We start from the raw sequence: 21348 nt of genomic DNA, 5'->3' as shown, positions 1-21348 counted from the left end.
CATTACAATGGTTTTGCCCTTCTGATATTTGTGGAAATCTATTGTGCCTGCATTAAATTCTTAGCGTTTAAAGTCTCCACGATTTAAGTAAGAAGGGCATATTTTGCAATATCATAGGCTCAGTGCCTGATTGTCTCCTCCCAGGGGAAATCTCATCCTACAACAAAGATAGGTACAGGATGGCTTTTAGCTCCTGCTGTGTCTCCAAGGAGAAAGAAAGGGCGGGGGGGGGGGGAGCATGAGCAGCATGAACCCAGAAAAAAATCAAGGGCAAGAAGAACAAAACAAAAATTTTGTGGGAGGAGAGAGAGATGAAGTCATGAAGGTGTTTTTGATACCTGAATTGTCTATTCAGGCTGGCAGAAGTTCTCCATGATCTTAAGGGAAATATTTTTTCCCAACCCTGCTACCTAAAATCTTTTGAAACCAGAGATACAACCTGGGACTTTGTTGACAAAAAAGCATGTGCTCTACCACTGAGTTACACTGTGTTTCCTAGTATTTAATACAAAGTGCTTTGTTTGTTGAACTGAAGATCCTAAAGCACCTTTCCCCAGCCTGGTGCTCTCAAGATGTTCTGGACTACAACTCCCAGCATTCCTGACCATAGGCCATGTTGTCTGGGGCTGATGGGAATTGAAGTCTAAAACATCAGGAGGGCACCACGTTGGGGAAGGCTGTCCTAAACCAATGCTCTCCAAAATGAGACCTAAGATGAGGGTCCCTACAGGCCATCATTGGAGCTCTGCAAGGCAATAATCAAGATGCTGGCAATTGGTATTAAATTGGCATGCTGCTTATTAAGGGCGCTTTCTCTGAAGTTTTATTTAACAAGCTTTGAATGATAAATCTATTGGAGTTAGGATTAAGTTTCACTTATCTGAATAATCTCTGTATGAAAAACTTTCAGAAATTTTAATGTAAAACTAAATGCTGTTTATAGAAGAATTGGCCCAAAACCTGATGAATTATAACATAGTTTTGGTGAGGAGTATCACTACCTTCTGATGTAATTTTCTACTTCTGAAATGGCAAAAGCTGAGTTTATGCCACCTCCCCCAGAACCACATCTTTTGGGGGGCACAGTGCAGTTTTTATATGAGGCTTGGATCCTGACATTTGCGCCGATGGAGGGCGAGGAGGCAATTCTTGCTGATTTCCCATCCCCCTTGCAGCACCCTGTGCCCTCCCAAAATCTGCTCCAGATGATTGGGATATCCTTTGGAGCATCATGGAGGGTAGGTGGCATATGGGCTGCCGGGAGAAGGGGGAGTTGCAAAAATTGCCTCCTTCTGCCACCTTTCTGCTGGATCAGTGGCCCTTCTCTATTTGCGGAAGGGCAACTCAGAATCCAAGCCATGGTCTTTTGCCAAAACATCAAGAATTTTTAGCAGCTTTGTGCTGGAAATGTGCTTACCTCCACTTTATTTTGCCATAACAAGAAAGAACCCAATATTAGTTGGTTTTACTTGTATCCTCCCTCAGTGACAGAGCTAAGAAATGAAACAAGGAATCCAGACTTGCAGGTCTTGAGGCAAAGCCATTTTCTTAGTCATTGTGAAGCATCCTGTGTTTTTCAAAATACCTTCTGCTCTCTAAATTTTGGGTGGGTGAGTAGTTAGGATTTTGTAAAAGTGAGAAAAGGAATATCAGCTTCAAGGAGAAATGAATCAAATGTGGACTTCCTCTTACAATGAGAATTGTAAGGGATTTGGATAGAATTAAGGATAAGAACTAACCAAGATAAACTTTCTATGCATATCTACTCTAAAGTAAGCCCAACTGAGTTAAATGGGACTTACTCCCAGGTAAGTGTGTGTATGTACCGGATTACAGCTTTGGTGATTTATATTAGAAAAAGATATCTTTCCTAAGGACTTTATTGTAGCTCACTAGAAACCTACCATAGTCCAAAGAGGTTCCAGCATCAGCTGTGCTTTCCTATGGATGGAGCAATGGAACAATCCTATGTGGAGGAGCAATCCTCTCCTTTGTGCTCCAGCCACCCTGCATTCATGGCTAGATGGCCGATTTCAGCTGTCTAGCCACAGGACATCGGCGTGCGGGGTGGGGAGGCCGGACAACGCAAAGGAAGCATCGTACCGGCACTTCTGCACTCCCCGCCCCCGGGAACACCGTCTTTTGCCCTGCTCTGCACTGCTTTTCCAAGCACAGAGCACGGGGATGATCTGCGCCACCTACAAAGTGGCAGGGGAAGGGGTGGGGAAGTGGTTCTCTGGGAACCAACCAATCCTATGGCCATCTAGCCACTGTGTAGCAGCCATAGGATTGTGCCCTAAATGTTTTCAGTGCTATTCTGAAAATGTATTATCTGAACAGAACTTATAATCTTCAGAACACTTGCAATATCACAATAAACAATCGGTTTATTGCTAAAGAAGCCAATGAGCAATTTTCCTCAAAGCTGTTCAAAGATGTTGTAATGGATTAATACATCTACAAGCCATAACAAACATATTTTTTCATTTGTTTTATTAGCTTTTATTGTATTTTATGTTTTTATTCATTTTTGTGAACCACCTTGTAAGGACTATGTCCTAAAAAGCGGCCCATAAATACTGAAATAAATAAATATTAAAATTAAGTTGATCAGCACAGTGAAATACAATGATCCCTTGCAGATGTATAAACTCAGGAAACAATTTCTGGAGAGGTAGCTAAGTCATGCTAGAGCACATACACAGTGTGTGATCATGCTGTTTCCCACCTCCCAGCTGAGCAGAACAGAGGAAGCTGCTCCAGCTGGTCTAGAGACTACAGAAGCAAACAAGCTCCCAGAGATCGAGCGATCAGAGCAAGTGAACAGGGGGAGCAAACAGGAGTTGGCCAGGGGAGTTGCAGTTGCAGAGGAGACAAAGGAGACAAAGGGAAAGAGTGAGTAGAGGATCAGGCACAGGCTACTCTAGAACAACCAGAAAGCTAGACACAAAAAGGGAAAAGAGACTATGGAAGGACAAGACTCTCCAGTGGTGGTGATCTGCAAGGTGTGTGCCATGTTTGTTTTCTTGCCTGAGAACAACATGGCCTACATGTGCAACAAGTGCATGTTGACCACGCTGCTGGAAGAAAAAGTAAGAGGACTGGAGCAGCGAGTGTCGACCCAGGGAAGAAGAGAACACAAAGAGTTCTTGGACAGAACGTTGGAACTACAGCAGCAAAGCGAAGTACAGGAGTTAGAAGTGCAACAGCAAGCTGAGGCAGAAAAGGAAACTGCTGAGGTGAGGAAAAATGAGGCAGAGGATTCTCCTTGGAAAAGGGTGACAGGAGCAGAAGAACTAGAAGACACTCAGCACCAGTGGAGGCAGTGGAACTAGGTAACCATTTCCAGGTACTTCAGGATGAGCCTGCAGAGGAAGAATTACAGGGGAACCTGCATGAGAGCGAGCAAGAGGCTGAAGGTCAGCCAAGCAGAGGCAATGAAACCAAGGCCTACAACAGCGAGAAGAGTAGTAGTAGTGGGAGACTCCTTGCTGTGTGGGATTGAAACCCAAGTATGTCACGAAGACCGGTGGATTCACCAGGTATGCTGTCTCCTGGGAGGACGGATTGGAGACGTGACTGAAGGGTTGCCTGCACTCATAAAGCCCACTGACAGGTATCCCTTTCTTCTCATCCATGTGGGAACAAATGATACCGCCAAGCGGAGCTACGAAGAAATCACATCAGACTTTGAAGCTTTGGGAAGGAAACTCAAGAACTTTGGGGCCCAGATAGTTTTCTCATCCATCCTTCCAGTAGTTAGAAGAGGGATAGAAAGGGAAAGAAAAATACTCCGGGTGAATGACTGGCTATGAAGGTGGTGCCGATGAGAGAGATTTGGATTCTGGGACCACGGGCTATACTTCCTGGAAGATGGACTGTTGGCAAGGGATAGGTTGCACCTCACAAAGGCTGGAAAGAATGTGTTTGGCCACAGCATGAAGAACTTCATCAGGAGGGCTTTAAACTGAATCCTATGGTGAAGGGAAACAAAAAGTTGGGGGTAACAATGTACGAAGGCTCATGCACCGCAACGGAGAGAACAGTGCCCAATAATAGTCTTCACAAACATGTAGGAAGAAAGCCAGACCATGAAGCACATGGTCTTTGATGTCTATACAATAATGCCCAGAGTATGGGAAACAAACAGAACGAACTTCAACTCTTAATAATGTAGCAGCCATATTGGGGGTCAGACTAAGTAGCCTCATGCAGTCTCATGCTTCATGTTCTTGCTGAGCTCTTTCTCCCTTGAATATATTGTTGTAAGCTGACGAGACACAGGAATTCCTTATCTTGTCAAAGGTCATACAATTGTATATCTTGTTCTCTGCTGTTCTCTTCTGTTCTCTCCTTATCATGGCTACCCTATAACCCAGTTCTTGTATTATAAACAATAGTGCTAGGAGAAGAAATGTTGAGGACTGCAACCCCACGTGGGAGGGAGAGGAGGAGCCGTTTCATATGTGTCACAATGTCTATAAAACCAATGTGCTGATGTATTTCGGGGCTTCTGGCTCTTTGGAAATGATTCCAGCCTTAAGCCCGCGCGTTAAATAAAGAATCTCTTTTTCCTTCACTCCGTGGTCTCTCTGGCTCTGGGTTCTGCAACAATACAGGAAGGAAATTATGACTTGATAGGTATAACTGAGACTTGGTGGGATGACTCTCATGACTGGAATACAGCAATTGAGGGATATAACTTGTTCAAAAAGAACAGGAGGAACAGAAAGGGAGGTGGGGTTGCACTATATGCGAAAAATACATATCTCTGCACAGAAATACAGGAGGATGATTTTGGTAGCCCCATCGAGAGCATCTGAGTTAAAACAAATGGAGTAAAGAATAAAAAAACATGGTGGTCGGAGTCTATTACCGGCCACCCAATCAAGGAGAAGATGAGGATGAAACTTTGAAAAGCAAATAGCCAATGTTTCAAGGAAGCATGATGTAGTAGTAATGGGGGACTTCAGTTTCCCTGATATTTTTTGGGAGACAAATTCTGCAAAACATGGCCCCTCCAGGAAATTCCTGACTTGTGTGGCAGATAGCTTCTGCCTACAGAAAGTAGAGGAAGGGACTAGAGGATTGGCTATCCTTGACTTGATTCTAACCAACAGAGATGACTTAGTGGGTAAAGTAGTAGTTACAGGAACTCTGGGGGAAAGCGATCATGTTATACTTGAGTTCATGGTTCTAAAGGAAGCAAAGCCGAGTGTAGCCAAATGTGTACCCTGGATTTTTGGAAAGCTGATTTTAATAATCAGAACAATGATAAGTAAGGTCCCATAGCAAGCAACTAACAAGAAAAGGAGTCCAAGATGGGTGAGAGTTTTTTAAAAAGGACATTCTCAAGGCACAATTACAAACAATTCCAACAAGAAAAAAAGGTGTAAGACAACAGAAGAAGCCAATGTGGCTTCACAAAAAGCTTAGAGATGACCTGAAAACAAAAAAGTACACATATAGGAAGTGGAAGGAAGGCCAAGCAACAAAGGAAGAGCACAGGCAGGTAGCACAGAATTGCAGGGATGGCGTCAGGAAGGCTAAAGCTGAGAATGAGCTGAGGTTAGTGAGGGATGCTAAAAGCAACAAAAAGGCTTTCTTCAGAAACATGCATAGTAAGACACAGAGGAAAGAAACGGTGGTTCAGCTATTAAATAAGGATGGCAAAATGATAACAGATGACAAAGAAAAGGCAGAGGTGGTCAATTCCTACTTTGGCTCAGTCTTCTCCCAAAAGAGGGTCTATGACCCCCCCGGCAAAGGCGAAGTGCAGGCTGAAGGAGCAGGATTGCCGCTTGAGATCGATAGCCATATGGTCAAGGAACACCTAATTACTTTGAATGTGTTCAAACCTCCAGGGCCGGATGAACTGCATCCTAGAGTAATAAAGGAACTGGCAGAAGAACTCTCAGAACCACTGTCTATTATCTTTGAGCAATCATGGAGGATGGGTGAAGTGCCAGATGACTGGAGGAGGGCTAATGTTGTCCCTGTCTTTAAAAAGGAGGAACCTGGGAACTACAGACCAGTCAGTCTGACATCAATCCCTGGGAAAATTCTGGAGCAGATTATAAAGCAATCCATCTGTAAGCACCTTGAAAACAATGCAGTTTTTACTCAAAGTCAACGTGGATTTGTCAAGAACAAATCCTGCCAGATGAATCTGATCTCATTTTTTGATCAAGTAACCTCCCTTGTGGACTGTGGGAATGCTGTAGACATAATATACCTCAACTTCAGCAAAGCTTTCAACAAAGTGCCCCATGATATCCTGATGAGCAAACTAGGTCAAGGTGGGCTAGATGAAACAACTATCAGGTGGATCCACAGTTGGCTACAGAATCAGACTCAAGGAGTGCTCATCAGTGGGATCTTCACAAACTGGGGAGGGCTCAGTCCTGGGCCCAGTACTCTTCAACATTTTTATTAATGACTTTGAGGAGGAGGTGCAGGGAATGCTGACCAAATTTGCAGATGACACCAAATTGGGTGGGATAGCTAATACCCTAGAAGACAGAAACAAAATTCAAAGTGACCTTAATAGACTGGATCACTGGGCAGAAAACAACAGAATGAAATTTAATAGGGATAAATGCCAAGTTCTGCACCTAGGAAAAAGAAACCAAATGCACAGTTACAAGATGGGGGATACGTGGCTCAACAACACTACAAGCGAGAAGGATCTTGGAATTGTGGTAGATCACAAGCTGAATATGAGCCAACAGTGTGATGTGGCTTCAAAAAAGGCCAATGCTATTTTGGGCTGCATTAATATTTTTGCCCAAGTATTATTTGCTATTTTGGGCTGCATAGCTTCCAAATCCCGGGAAGTACTAGTTCCTCTCTACTCAGCACTGGTTAGGCCTCATCTGGAGTACTTTGTCCAGTTCTGGGCACCGCAGTTTAAGAAGGATGCAGACAAGCTGGAGAGGGTTCAGAGGAGGGCAACAAAGATGATCAGGGGACTGGAAACAAAGCCCTACAAAGAGAGACTGAAAGAACTGGGCATGTTTAGCCTTGAGAAGAGAAGACTGAGGGCAGATATGATAGCGCTCTTCAAGTACTTGAAAAGTTGTCACAGAGAGGAAGGCTAGGATCTCTTCTCGATCATCCCAGAATGCAGGACATGGAATAATGGGCGGAAGTGACAGGAAGCCAGATTCCGGCTGAACATCAGGAAAAACTTCCTGGCTGTTAGAGCGATACGACAATGGAACCAATTACCTAGGGAGGTAGTGGGCTCTCCCACGCTAGAGGCATACAAGATGAGGCTGGACAGCCATCAGTCAGGGATGCTCTAACTTGGATTCCTGCATTGAGCAAGGGGTTGGACACAATGGTCTTCTAGGCCCCTTCCAACCCTACTATTGTATGATTCTATGCACACACAAACACAACTAAAGATGGAAGCACTTTGTGTCAAAATAGACAGGATGCAGGAAATCCATGAACCACCTTGTAAGGACTATGGAGCAGTGGTGTGGTGGCTACCCCTTTCCCCCATGCCATTTTCCTGATCTTAATCAGCTCCCAAACCTCCTATTAGCTTCACTGGGGGAAAGTACAAATACCTGTGCAGGAGTTGGGGCAATTTTGACAGGGAAATGGCCCAAGAAAAAAAGTTGAAATAGCCCTTCCCAACCACAGCTCCCCAATACAGGTCAGCACACCTAGTAGCTACAATGTACATGTGATTTTAAAATTATTCTTTCTTCTGCTCTGTACCTTATCCTTCACAAGACACACCTTTCAGGATGAAAAGCAATCTGTTAATTGTGAAAATACCATGAGCTTAACTTTGGATTTTTATCACCTCATTTCCAACCACAGATTGAAAAAATACTAGTCTCCAACCACTTTCCTATGGGGAACTCTTAAAATAAAAATAAAGTTTCCAAACAAAGGTTCACAGGCACACTGATCAGCAAGGGAGTGGACAGAATGTTAGTAATTGTGATACACAACACATTTGTTTTCAGATCTAATTAATGAGGCATTCCAGTTTTGCAAAACTCTAACTGTGTTACCAAATAAATAAAAGAAGAAGGGTGCCAGTAGTGTAGCCGTAGCAATTCTTCTTTTATTGCACTCAGCATTCTCCCACCCACTCACCCTAGACTTTTCAGCTACTGGGAGGAATGAATAGAGATGTACAACATTGACAATGCTGACAAACTGGTCAACTTTTTGGTGAACAGGAAGTTCAACAAGATAAAGAGATTGTTGTAGATGGCACATTGCTCTAAGTAGCTTTTGCTCTTTGTCAGATTAGTTCCCTTTTGTAGTGGTGCAAAATTATCTTTTATTGATAATTGGGAGGAAGGACCTGGGACCATTATTCTAGGCATGGCTGGGAGGCATAAATACTTCCTGCAGAAAATACCAATTGAGGATGCTATGGAAGATAAGATTGGGATGGAGAGCAAGATTCTGCAGCTAAATACTGTTCAGCCCAAATATTATTTGTTTGTTTGTTTGTTTGTTTGTAGAATTTATGTGCCATCCCTCCACATAAGCTACCAGGATGACATAAAGTTAAAAGAATAAAATTACACAATTAAAAATCAACCATAAGCAACATGAAACACAGAAACATAGGCAAACAATAAAACCAGTCTGAACCATAAAACAGTAATTAAACAAATTATTCAACATGCTGAAATGCCCTGGCAAATAAAAAAGTCTTTGCCAGGTGTCAAAAAAACATCAGACTGGGAACCAGGCAGGCTTCTCTTGTGGGAGGGCATTCCAAAAGCAAGATGTCATGATCAACAAAGCTGGCTTTCTGGTTACCACCTATTTAACCTCAGATCTGAAGTTCCTCCACTATCTCTGTGTGCTCTTTAGTAATAAAAGTGAAGCCAAATTCATTACAACTCAACAAAAAAGATGTATTAAGATAAAAAGTAAGAGAAAGAATCAAATATGTATCCTAACTCCTACTGCACTCCTTCCTTTCCCTAACAGAAGTTTCTTCTTCTTCTCCTTCTCCTTCTTCTTAAATTCATACTGGGCCAGAACAATGCAGCCTGCTTTTCCTGTAGTGAAATGCCCTTCATGTATTTTTGTATCATAATTTTCTGTAATGATTTGGGCACATTCAGCCTTGTTGGGTTTTTTTTCAAATGAAGTGCCCTCTTGTACAGAGAGTTCTTCCTCAAATTGGTAGTAAGGGCTTGGTATGTAGTTACATGGCCAGTGAGCACAGGTGGCTATGCCACGTAAAAAAAACAATTGCAGTAGAACACCTGGATCTGGAGCTCTTGCAATAATTTTCCACATTTCATTTGACAATTGAATTATTTTTAATTAGATTGACATGGACTGTCTAGTCTTGGTAATTTGCCCTTCTGTGCCAGTAAAAGTTTTGCTTTTGTTCTGCAGGCAATAGAACCTCTACAGATTTGTATTCTGTAGTTAGTTCATTTACCTGTAAATAAAACAACAACAACGGGAAAGTCTTTGTAATCCAGGAGTTGTGTCTGCTAGAAACTTCTTTGCTACTGGTTTATGATCAGTTTCAGCTGCTATTAGTCTCATAAATAAACACTACCATGCCCATATACCAGAGCTACCGCTTCTTTTTCTATTTGTATATATAAGCACTTTTTTAGAAACATCTTTTTGTCAATGTCTTTTTGTTACAGGGAAGTATCCAAGAGGCTGCGCTTATGCAACTGACATTGTGCTAGCATAAGCAACCTCTAGCATAGCACCAATAGCATAAACTGGTATGACATATTTTCTCGGGAAACCCATCTCACCTGCTTACGCTATTAGTGTTGCACTAGAGGTTGCCTATGGTAGCATTACATCTGTTACGTAGGCGCGGTGGCTCTGTTGGACACTGCCCATAATATCTGAGCACAGAGGCGTCTTTAATTACTTGCTTTAAATGCTCAAATTCAGTGTTCCAATGTCCACTGAGCGTTTTTTCAGAGAAGGTTTCTCACATATCTGGTGAATATATGTATGTATGTATGTTGAATATCATTGTCCCTGTGAAATTAGGCAGAGCAAAGAACGTCTGTAGTCTTGTCAGTCCCAAGAGTGTGGCATATTGGCTTGTCTCTACTAGAGTCAATCTCAATCTCATCTCTATGTTATTTCTTTTGACTCTGAGTTTATACTTTTGCATGTTAAGTTTAATTCTTGCTGTTTGGGTTCTAACGTCTTTTTTTAAAGTCTTACATAATGGTCTGCAAGGGGTTTGCAACCTGATGTCCTCCAAATGTTTTTGGACTGCATCTCCCAGTAAGCCCCAGCCAGCATGGCCAATGGTCAGAGATTATAGGAGTTGTAGTCCAAAATATCTAGAGGGCACCAGGTTGCTTACACCTGTTGTTCTGCAATAGTCTTTCTTAACACTTAGTATGCTATATTCAAGGCCTTAAAAAAGAAATTTTTATGTTTCTGTGAAAGGTTTCAGAGGTAGTATGTAAATCACATGGAAGCCTTTTAAAACAGTACTTATATTGAAAGCAATCAATGATACAGAGTTAAAGGTTTAAACCCAATTGATTAGGACTTAGTCATGAACTTTACTGGGTTGTGCCTAATGATATGAGGGATGGACCTGATCCATCCATTTGATATTTTCTGTATTTTTAAAAAATGTTAAAACCATCGAGGGAGCAATCCTATGGCCATAGGATATGTGGTTTTCCGGGAACTGACCTCAGAGCCTGTGCTCCAAGGTCGGTTCCCAGAGAACCGACCTTCCCCCTCTTCCACGCTGCCATCCTATGTGTCATCCAGCAGCCTTTTCCCCGGCTCCAAAATTGGCTGTCTAGCCATAAATGCAGGGCAGGAGAAGCGCAGAGGGAACGATTCCCTCTTTGCTTCTCCTGCCCTGCATTGGATAGGCAGTCATCTCCAAGTTCAGAGGCAGACGCCTATCCCCATAGGATTGCGCCGTAAGCAGCTGAAATTGATCCCTATTCAATTGAATAAAATTAGGGCTTCAACAATGTCCCCCCACCGTAATTTTTGTTGATTTTCTTATGAAATTGATAAAATACATATTCACTCATTATGAACAAACCAACAGCAGTAATCAATTGTTCAGTGGGTGAACTGCATATATACAATCAATGACATTTTACAATTGATTAGGCGTTCAGAAGTGCACACTAGAATTAGATGTCTCATTGTCTACGTCTTTCCAATATGAACCCAGGTGAGCATGGAGGCATAATGTTAACCTTATTATTTGCAAAATTTATGAAAGCTTCCCAATTTTCATAAAAACAGTCCTTATGTAATTTTAATGGATTAATGGATTAATCCATTAAATATGCATAAACTAAATACAGGTAAGAACAATATTTCTAAAGCAAGAAGCATAATGCACTGGATGAGGGCAAACAAATAAACTATTTTTTAAAATGGACTGGATGAGGGTGAATAAACTGAAGCTCAATCCAGACAAGATAGAGTTATTGGGCAGTATCCAACAGGGCAGTGTGCCCCCACGAATTAAGTTCTGCAAGCAGCCCCTCTCGCTGATTCTGTTGTGCAAGTGGGACCCACCACTTGCACAACGGAGATGTAACACTTCCTAAAGGAACCCCCCCCCCCCCCGAGCAGAAACACTTGTTTCTGGATCAGGACAGATTGGCAGAACTCTCTTAGGTGAGCTCCACTGACCTGCTCTGTTCCAGAAGTGAGAGTTTCTGCTAGTTTCCAGTTATTTCTGGAAGCAATAAATCCCTGTTGCACAAGTTCTAAGAGCCATTTGTGGAACGGAATCAGTGGAGCACAACAATTGGCTGGGGTCCAGTGCCCCATTAGATACTGCTCACTGTTAGTGGGTGGTTCCATCCACCCAGATGAATGGTATTCAACCTGTTCTGGAGGGGATTGTATTCCCTCTAAAGTAAGGGTGGGAAACTGTTTACATTCTGGTGACCAGATTGCTTTTCAACTCAACTCCCAAGGCCAGATGACATTAGGGGCAGAAGGTCTCCCAACCCTGTGAAGCAGATTTGGCTGCACAGGGGTCTGTATGGGAGAGAGGAAAACCACTCCACCAGCTGTTTCTATTCTACTGGCAGATGGGCAGGGTTGGACACAACACTGTGAGTAACTTGGTGAACATAAAAAGTAATGGATATTGATGCCGAGAAGATCTGAACCGTCCTCAGGTGTATTCTTAATAAAAAGAAAGCAGTTCACGTTGGTAAGAGCAGTAATTCAATAAAATAAATCAAAGCTACCTCCATAAATATAACTCATCTCAGAACCTATGATAAATGAGAAGAGTGAATATACTCTATGGAACAATATCTGAGCAGCAGGGAATCCCACAGAATGACCAGGTTTGCACATAATGACAGCCCATGGGTTTAATAGCCCATAGGCTGTTGTTCATGAGCAGGAATACTGCCTGCAGTGCCTGCCACTTCTGCTTTTACTCAGCAGCCCAGAAGCAGCTTCTTTGTAGGCTGCTGAGCATGATCTCCAAACACAGACTGTGTGGTTGTTAAGGGGCTAAACAATCCAGCAGTTAACCCATAGTTTGTTGGGTTAACCACTGGGTTGTTTAGGGGCTAAACAACAAGCCATAGGTTAACTGCTGGATTGTTTAGCCCCTAAACAACCCAACCGTCTGGGTTTGGATGTCATGCCCAGCAACCTACAGAGAAGCCGCTCGTGAGTTGCTGAGTAAAAGCAGAAGTGGCAGGCGGGCTGCAGGCAGTACACCTACTTCCTCCCTCTTGTCCCCATGGATTGTTTAGCCCATGGGCTGTCGTTATGTGCGAAATGCCCCATTGTTACCTGTTTTACATGTAACATAGAGGAATTAGCCTGATATCAAAGGTTGGGAAACTTTGCAGGTGAATCATTCTGAAGCATAGCTAGAGTCTTTGCTCTTAGTGAATTAGGCAGGCTTTCACGAAGAGATACATTGCAGTTAATTAACTCACTGTGTAATGAGAATGCAAGATGCTACTCAGGATAAGCTGTGGCCTGTTGTGGCAATCTTGGCTGATTTTGCAGAAGAACTTAATTAACTAAGCACACAGGCTTTTGCTATCCTTACCTGATAAGATGTTAGTTGCAATTAAAGTGGTATGTCATCACCAAATCCAAGTGTGGGAGGAATGTTTGTCAGTTCTTTCAAAGCAGAGGCAGGTGTCTTACCATGAAATGCATTGGCTTAGCTCATTTTTATTACTGCAGTAGACAGAATTATCTCAGGGATCTGCTGCCTCTCAGCAGAATTCCTAGCCTAGTGATGAGAAGCCTTGATGGAAATGTATCTGGAAAGGGATCCTACTATCATGATCTGGTAATGTAGCCAATATGGTCAGAAGAGACCTGTACTCAGGAGGTGCAATACCGGGCAGGAAGTGGGACTTCTACGAGCCTTCAGGCCAGCCAAGCTCATAAGAAGTCCTATTATGGAAAGCAGACCTACGACAGCATATTGAGAGGCACAATCTGGAGTGAAAAAGTTACAGGTAGCACTGGCTTGTCTGCCCAGGGAAACCGCTCACCCAGCCAAAACTATGGGAAAAGCTACCTCTGAGGGCAGGAGCCACAACTCCTAGTACTCCAGCAGGGGGCTGTACTGAGTATGCATATCATGGGCAGCTTAAGACAAAACTGAAGAGCGAATATGAGTAATTTGTAAAACTGCAAATCCTATTGCTCTAATTGGCAAAATGAAGACATAGAAGTTCACATAACTGGGTCATGAACTGCGAGGGGTACACCTAAACAATTTTTAGTAGCTGGCACTTTGTGCCAAGAAATATGGAAAGCGGAATAAAATAGCACAAAGAACTACATGTACTGTAAACAGGGATTAATTGCATGGAAATACAGACCCCGCATTTCAGATTTGCATATTAACCAGAATTTTTTTTAAAAAACTAACAACCCCCCCCAAATTAGGAAGTTTCATAGCCAGTCACAGAATTTCCCCCCAAAGGCCAGAGTATACAACATATACATTTACAAATAATAACTGAAATATATAATTCCTTCATAGCATAGAGTCGTTGGACAGGAAGGGATGAAAAGGCGATCAAGTCCAAACGCAGCTCTAACACAAATGGCACTAATGAACCCCAGCCCCTTGATAAAAATATAAAATGGAATATGCCACCACCGATGGCAACATGCTATGTCATCGTAAGTATTAAATGTAGGAAACTCAAGATATTGAGCTAATAATTCACATGCTACAGGGGAAAGCCAACAACAACAAAGTCTCCAGTGCCTCTATCCAAATTGACCCATGGAATAATACCATTAGTCCTGCCCCTCCCACATGCTTCATATAGGTGGTCTCCGTTTTTATTTTTAAAAGCATCACATAAGTGTTCATGAGTTTATTCTTTCATTTGTTCCTATTTACATTTTAGTCTTCTAGCAAAAAAAAGCAATATGGCCAGTTTCCCTCACCTTATAGCCTGTGATCTACTACTGTTTATGAGAAAGTTAGTTTATTCACTAAGCCAGATGCTTTTAAAATAAGTTGTGACAAGAAAGGCGTTGCACAACTTTGTCTACAAGGTAATCGCTCCAGCATAGTTCTCACACTAGAACAGAAATAATAAGCACCCTCCCTTCATGCTAACTTTCTGGCATGATATAATACTTATACAAATAAGATGAATAACTTGACTGTGGAAACTGAATGCATTTATATAGTTCAGTCCAAACTCCTGCTAAGCCAAAGGACACAAACGTAGTTCATTAGTTTCCGTGGTACTAAGTCTGAATGAGCGATGGATTGATAATATTCCAGTTTCCCCCATCTCAGCCTATCAAAAGCATTTATGTGTCACACAAGGAATTTAATTATTTCTAAAACTTACCATACACTTTTCCATGGATTAATGTACAGTGTTATGACACCCTTACAATATTTTATTTTTGTGCTTCATGCATATTTTATGGACTCGGGGGCGGGGGAGACATACAGCTTCTTTGTTTCTCATTAAAACTTCCACCAGGCCATTTGACACTACTGATGCACTACAGGTAAGAAATGTCTATATATAATACTAATTTATTAACTTTGAAAATTAAGGATGCATTCAATAGCTTTATTGAATGCATCCTTAATTTTAAACATACAAAGTGTCATTCCTTCTAATACTTTTCTTTGTTTCTCTTACCTTTCTAAACGATGCTGGCAATGTAGATGTAGTTATTGAAACCATTGGAATAGCATAAGCAAACAATGAATCTTGAGAAGGAACTAGAGGCAGCTGATTTGCCTGAGCAGCATATTGTGTATCAGGCATGTCAAAATATCTGAAAAACAGAGAAAAGCATTTTGCCATTTAGAGACGTTAACTATGAACACTGAGTTGAGATGTTTAATTGAGTTGAGATGTCCAATTGCATTAGAGACCATTGCATTTTTGAAAAGAGCAAAAACAACAAAGAATCTTATGGCACTTTAAAGACTAATACATTGCCTGTGGCATAAGCTTTCATGGTTTTTTATCTACTTCATCAGATGCATGAAGTAGTAAAGTCCACAATGTAATTAGAAAACAGCTGACAGATACCAACACTTTAGATAAATGAGAAAATAGTATTAATATATGGAAAATATTGTTCTCATATAGAATATTGTTAGTGTGTATGCAGGAGATGAGAATGGAAAAAAGTCAATGAAAAAGTGTAACAGAGCCAACAGTTTTGCTTTGAAGTTATTTGACTTTTAAGATAATAATTCTTAGACTTAGACCTCAAAAATGCTGCCCAATCACTCCTGCTACAAGCAGCTAAACAAATGACAGACCACATGATATATGAACTCGGACCTCTGGCTTGTCTCTCCCTCAACAAGCCAGAGAAATAACCCAACAACGAACCATGGGTTATTTCTCTTCCATGTCAGAGGTCTGGGGTCACATGTCACACTAAACTGAAGCTCTGTGGTTTGTTTTATTGCTCCCGCTTGTAGCAGGAGTGATTGGAGAGTGTGCACAAACACACTGTGTCAATCAGGTCGTAGTCTCTAACTTTGTACTGCTTTCCTCAAAAATACTTCCAAATTTTCAGTGGAAAAAAGATATACTGTCAGGGCCAGAAATATTGGAACAAGGATAACTGTTTTGGCAGTTGGCCTCTGTACACTACCACATTGAAGTTGAAAGGAAACACACCCAGATGGGAGCGAAGTCAGGACTTTCAGCTGTAATGCAAGGGGTTTGACAAAAGTGGGGCACTAACCATTCAGGAAGTAAAGCCAGTGGCATACACACACACCCATCATTGGTGGCTCATAAGTAATGGAACAAACCAACATCATTTCAAACTTAAGGGTCGCCTTTAATACCTGGATGAAAATCCTTTGCAGTCAATGACTGCCTGAAGTCTGGAACCCATGGACATGACCAAATGCTGAGTTTCCTCCCTTGAGATGCTTTGCCAGGCCTTGACTGCAGCTGCCTTCAGCTGCTGCTTGTTTGTGGGTCTTTCTGCCTTCAATCTTGACTTCAGTAAGTGAAAAGCATGCTCTATTGGGTTGCTATCAGGTGACTGACTTGGCCATTGAAGAATATCCCACTGCTTTGCCTTCAGAACTCTTGGGTAGCTTTTGCTATATGTTCTGGGTCATTCTCCATCTGCGATATGAAGCAGCGTCCTATCAGTTTGGCAGCATTCAGCTTGTCAGGGTGGAAACTGAGCCAATATAGCCCCAGAGCAGTTCTGATTCTGAGGAGGAACAGCAATCCGTAGGAGAGGAGCTCGCTCATCTCTCACAAGCACAGCAGCTGGCAGAGATTCCTCCTGCCAGCATTCCTGGGATAGATAGTGACCCTGGCAGTGAGAGAGCGCTGGAGGGGGGCTTGCTGGATGCTCAGCGCAGACGCAGGGAGCGACAACAGATGGAGGGTGCAGAAAGGAGGCGTAGTGCTTGTTTGGCACGCAAACGACGGTCTTGTCCCAAGGACCCAAGGGAAAGAGGGAGGCTCTCTCCCTAGCCCATAAGTTCAGGGTCTTCCCGTGGTTCTCCTTCAAACGGGGACCAACTGCCTTACCTGGAGCTTAGGCTACTCAGCTATCTTTCCCCAGTGCTGTTCCTTGCTTTGGCACTAGCAACTAGTATTCTGAAAGAGTCATAAAGTAATAAAGGAATAAAGTCTTGGAAAGAATTGCTCGTCGTCTGTGTCCTGAGTTGGCTATTGGTGGGGACTGCAAGAGGCAGCTAGGGTGCTCCTGACACGGCTGAATCGAACAGAAAGTATAGCCCAATACATGTCAGAATTCATCCTGCTGCTTTTATCAGCAGTCAGGTCATCAATAAACACCAGTGACCTGGTTCCATTGGCAGCCATACATGCCCATGCCATAACACTGCCTCCACCATGTTTGACAGATGTTGTGGTATGCTTTGGATCATAAGCTGTTCCTTTCCTTCTCCATACTTTTCTCTTCCCATCATTCTGGTACAAGTTAATCTTGGTCTCATCAGTCCAAAGAATCATATTCCAGAACTGGGCAAGCTTTTTTAGGTGTTTGCTGGCAAAGGCTAATCTGACCTGTCTGTTCTTGAGCGTTACCAGTGGTTTGCACCTTGGTGTGAAGCCTCTGTATTTACATTCATAAAGCTGTCCCTTGACTGTAGACGTTGACAATGACATGCCTACCTCCTCAAGAGTGTTCTTGACCTGGCTAGATGTTGTGAAAGGGTTCCTCTTCACCATGAGCAGAATTCTGCGGTCATCCACTTGAGTTGTCTTCTGTGGTCTTCCAGGCCTTTTGCTGTTGCTGAGCTTGCCAGTTAATTCCTTCTTTTTCAGGATGTTCCAAACCGTTGTGTTGCCCACTCCCAATGTTTTTGCTATCTCTCTGATGGCGTTATGTTGTTTCCTCAGCCTAATGATGGCCTCCTTCACTCACATGGACACCTCTCTGGACCTCATGTTTGGAGTTCCAGTGAAGAGCTACCAAATGCAAATGTAACACTCAGAACCACCTCCAGGCCTTTTATCTGCTTGATTGGTCATGGGGTACCCAGGAAACAGGCCACACCTGGCCATGCAGCTGCTTGTCAGCCATTCGTTCCATTACTTATGAGCCTCCAAGACAGGGGTGTGTGTATGCCACTGGCTCTACTTCCTGAATGGTTAGTGCCCCACTTTTGTCAAACCCCTTGAATTACAGCTGAAAGTCCTGACTTCGCTCCCATCTGGGTGTGTTTCCTTTCAACTTCAGTGTGGTGGTGTACAGAGGCCAACTGCCAAAACAGTTATCCTTGTTCCAATACTTCTGGCCCTGACTGTAGCAAAACTGGTTATCTGTCTGTCATGCCCCCACTGGAGGAATCTTCCTCCTCCAAGGAGCTAGAGCTCCCCAAGACAGATGACGCCATGGAACCACCCATATCAGATCTGGGGAGCCTGGGCTCTCAGGGGAGATGACCGCAGGCCCGTCCCCACAGGAGGTGGGGAGTTCCACCTCTGAGACAGAGGCTGGACAACCACCTAGTTCTTGATGATGTTATCTCAAGGCTGGCCACTCGGGCTCCTTGGAGAAGGAGTGCTTGATTACGAAGGAGGACGCCTCAAGAGGAAAGGGCTCCCCGAGCACAAAGCCCTCCTCTTGAATAGGACTTTTGCTAGGGGGCTTGTAACAAACTGCAGCTGAGCCCTAGGTGGGTTTCTAGAAGCTCTGGCTGTAAAAGCCTTCCATTTCAGTCTAGTCTTTGTTGGAAAAACATCTACCTCAGCTCCTAGTGCCTTGTATCCTGTTTTCTTGGCCTTGTCTTGTGATTGAACCTCCATGCTACTGACCTCTGGACTCCTGCTTGACCCTGTTTTTTGGACTACATTTCTGTTTGACTGCTCTCTCAGGTTTGGACCTGGGCTGTGCCTCAGACAGTGTGAGAGCCAGTGTGGTGTAGTGGCTAGAGTGTTGGACTGGGAGCCAGGAGATCCGGGTTCTAGTCCCCACTCGGCCATGGAACCTCACTGGGTGACTTTGGGCTAGCCACAGACTCTTAGCCCAACCTACCTCACAGGGTTGTTGTGAGGATAAAATAGAGAGGAGGAGGATAATGTACGCCGCCTTGGGTTCTTTAAGGAGGAAAAAAGGCGAGATATAAATGTAATGAATAAAATAAAATAAACCATATACTTGACTGGTAACTCTGTGCTCTCAACCCATACCTGTTTATTGACTAGTTATTGAATTTGCCCCTTAGTTTGCCCTAATCCTCAGCCTGATTCAACCGTAACAGGGCCTTATCAGGGTTTGAGCTTTGCATTCTCACACATTTATGCTATAGGTTGGCCTAAAGAGCATAACAAACATAGAATTCTCAGAATCAGCACCAATGATCTGTTTAGCCTCACCTATTCAGTAGCTCTGACAATTCTTTCAACAATGCTTTTAACAATTTTATTACTCTTCCTGGTGCTGTTAATATTCTCTATTCCTATCTAATTGAACAACTTTTTAAAAGACAGTTCTAAATTCCAAAATTTAGATTCAGATCTCTGCTCACACAACAAGGATTTCCTAGTTCCTCCCCACCCTACAGATCCCTGTGCCTGTTCCCCAACACCACTCCTAAGAATCAAGGAGCATGTGATCGGGCACTGGAGCTGTGATGGGATGGGGAAATCAGCAAGGCTGCCTTGCACAAGCAAAAATGCCTTTCTGCTCACAAGACATCTCTGGATCTAAGTACAACACAGTATGGCAAATTGTGCCCACTGTATGTTGAGTAAGTGCCTCCCTGCACAAAAAGCCAGTTGATTGAATTTTTGATGAGACATCATTCAGCACAAAGCATTCAGTAAAGTTTTCAAAAGGGTATGGAGCATAATGCAGTATAATAGCTTTAATCTATCAGTTACATGATGATCTGACAATAGGAGTAAAGCATTAAACACAACACCCCTGATCCAGAGCACATGTAATCCAAAGAAATTTATTGGCAGCAGATTCAGAACAGACAAAAGAAGTACTTCTACACACTTAATTCATTTATGGAATTAACTGCCACAAGATATGGTGATGGGCATTTGCTTAGATGGCATTAAACCAGGCTTAATGAGGACAGGTCTATCAATCGCTATTAACTAGGCCTACTAAATGGAAGCTCCATTTTCAGACAACCTATGTCACTGAATAGCTGCTGCTAGGAAGCAACAGAGAGAGAGAGAGAGAGAGAGAGAGAGAGAGATTGCATTCATATCCTGCTTGTGAGCTTCCCAGAAGCAACTGGCTGGTCACTGTGGAAAACAGAATTCTGGATGAGATGGACTTTGGTTGAATCCAACAGGGATCTTCTTACTCCATGCATGTTCACATAGAGGTTCTGTATTAGTGGACTTGCTCAGGCACTGTAATGTATATATATGCAATTATTTGTGTGTGTGTCTGTGTGTGTGTGTGTGTGATATGCAATTATTTGTGCTTGGGAAGCTATCCTCCCCACTAAAGAGAATATGGCAGCCTCTGTGGATAGGAAATTGGCAAAAATTACTTCTCCCCTTTACAACAGCAGAAGTTGCTTCCCAGTTGGAAGCGTGGGAGCCTCTGTTGGCTCTCACTCACTTCTGTGAATAGAAGGAGGCTTTCCATTTGCAGAACAGCAGGTCTGGATCCAACTCCTGAGAAAATATGCTCCATGCAAGCAATGGGAAAGGGCATTTCTCAGAAGATGGTTAATACAGATCTAGTCTTCCTCCACTTCATGGGAATTATCCAGCAGAGTACTTCAAAGTATGAGTTGCATTTCAACATCTATCTACATGTATCTTTTGGGAGAAGCTGTTCTAAGGGACAATGACATCAATACAGAGGTGGCACACAACTCTATTTCTGTTTTTCTTCAGATACAACTGTGGCTGGTGGAATTCCTAAATGGATGTCTGGGGGGCAATAAGGGATGTATGGTGTAAAAAAAAAAACTCTTAAAACTCAAGATACGGTTACACCGATTTTGCTTTTAAAGGTAACTGTTTTCAAATGGATCCCCTTTTGAGTATCAGACTCACAGCTTGGGGATGTCAGGAGCACCCAGCTGCCTCTTGCAGTCCCCACCAATAGCCAACTCAGGACACAGACAATGAGGATTCTTTCCAAGACTTTATTCCTTTATTACTTTATGACTCTTTCAGAATACTAGTTGCTAGCGCCAAAGCAAGGAACAGCACTGGGGAAAGATAGCTGAGTAGCCTAAGCTCCAGGTAAGGCAGTTGGTCCCCGTTTGAAGGAGAACCACGGGAAGACCCTGAACTTATGGGCTAGGGAGAGATATTCCCTCTTTCCCTTGGGTCCTCGGGATGCGACCATTGTCTGCGCGCCAAATGAGCGCTACACCTCCTTTCAGCACCTGCCATCTTTCGTCGCTCC

At 43.0% G+C, this 21348-nt stretch overlaps 1 protein-coding gene across 1 annotated transcript in view; it reads right to left on the bottom strand.

Moving 5' to 3' along the window:
- The window catches only part of CRYBG1 (crystallin beta-gamma domain containing 1), a 137972-nt gene that overhangs the window by 69403 nt on the left and 47221 nt on the right, over positions 1-21348 (bottom strand). The window contains exon 2 of the mRNA XM_084827216.1: positions 15141-15279. Coding sequence (XP_084683342.1) covers positions 15141-15279 — 139 coding nt within the window. The remainder of the gene's footprint in view (positions 1-15140; positions 15280-21348) is intronic.

The sequence above is a fragment of the Heloderma suspectum genome, chromosome 1 (genome assembly GCF_057233095.1).
Source record: "Heloderma suspectum isolate Gila_16-S chromosome 1, 16-S_ref, whole genome shotgun sequence".
Classification (NCBI taxonomy): Eukaryota; Metazoa; Chordata; class Lepidosauria; order Squamata; family Helodermatidae; genus Heloderma; species Heloderma suspectum.
The sequence above is the reverse complement of the archived record's forward strand: the minus strand, read 5'-3'. Positions and strand labels throughout refer to the sequence as shown.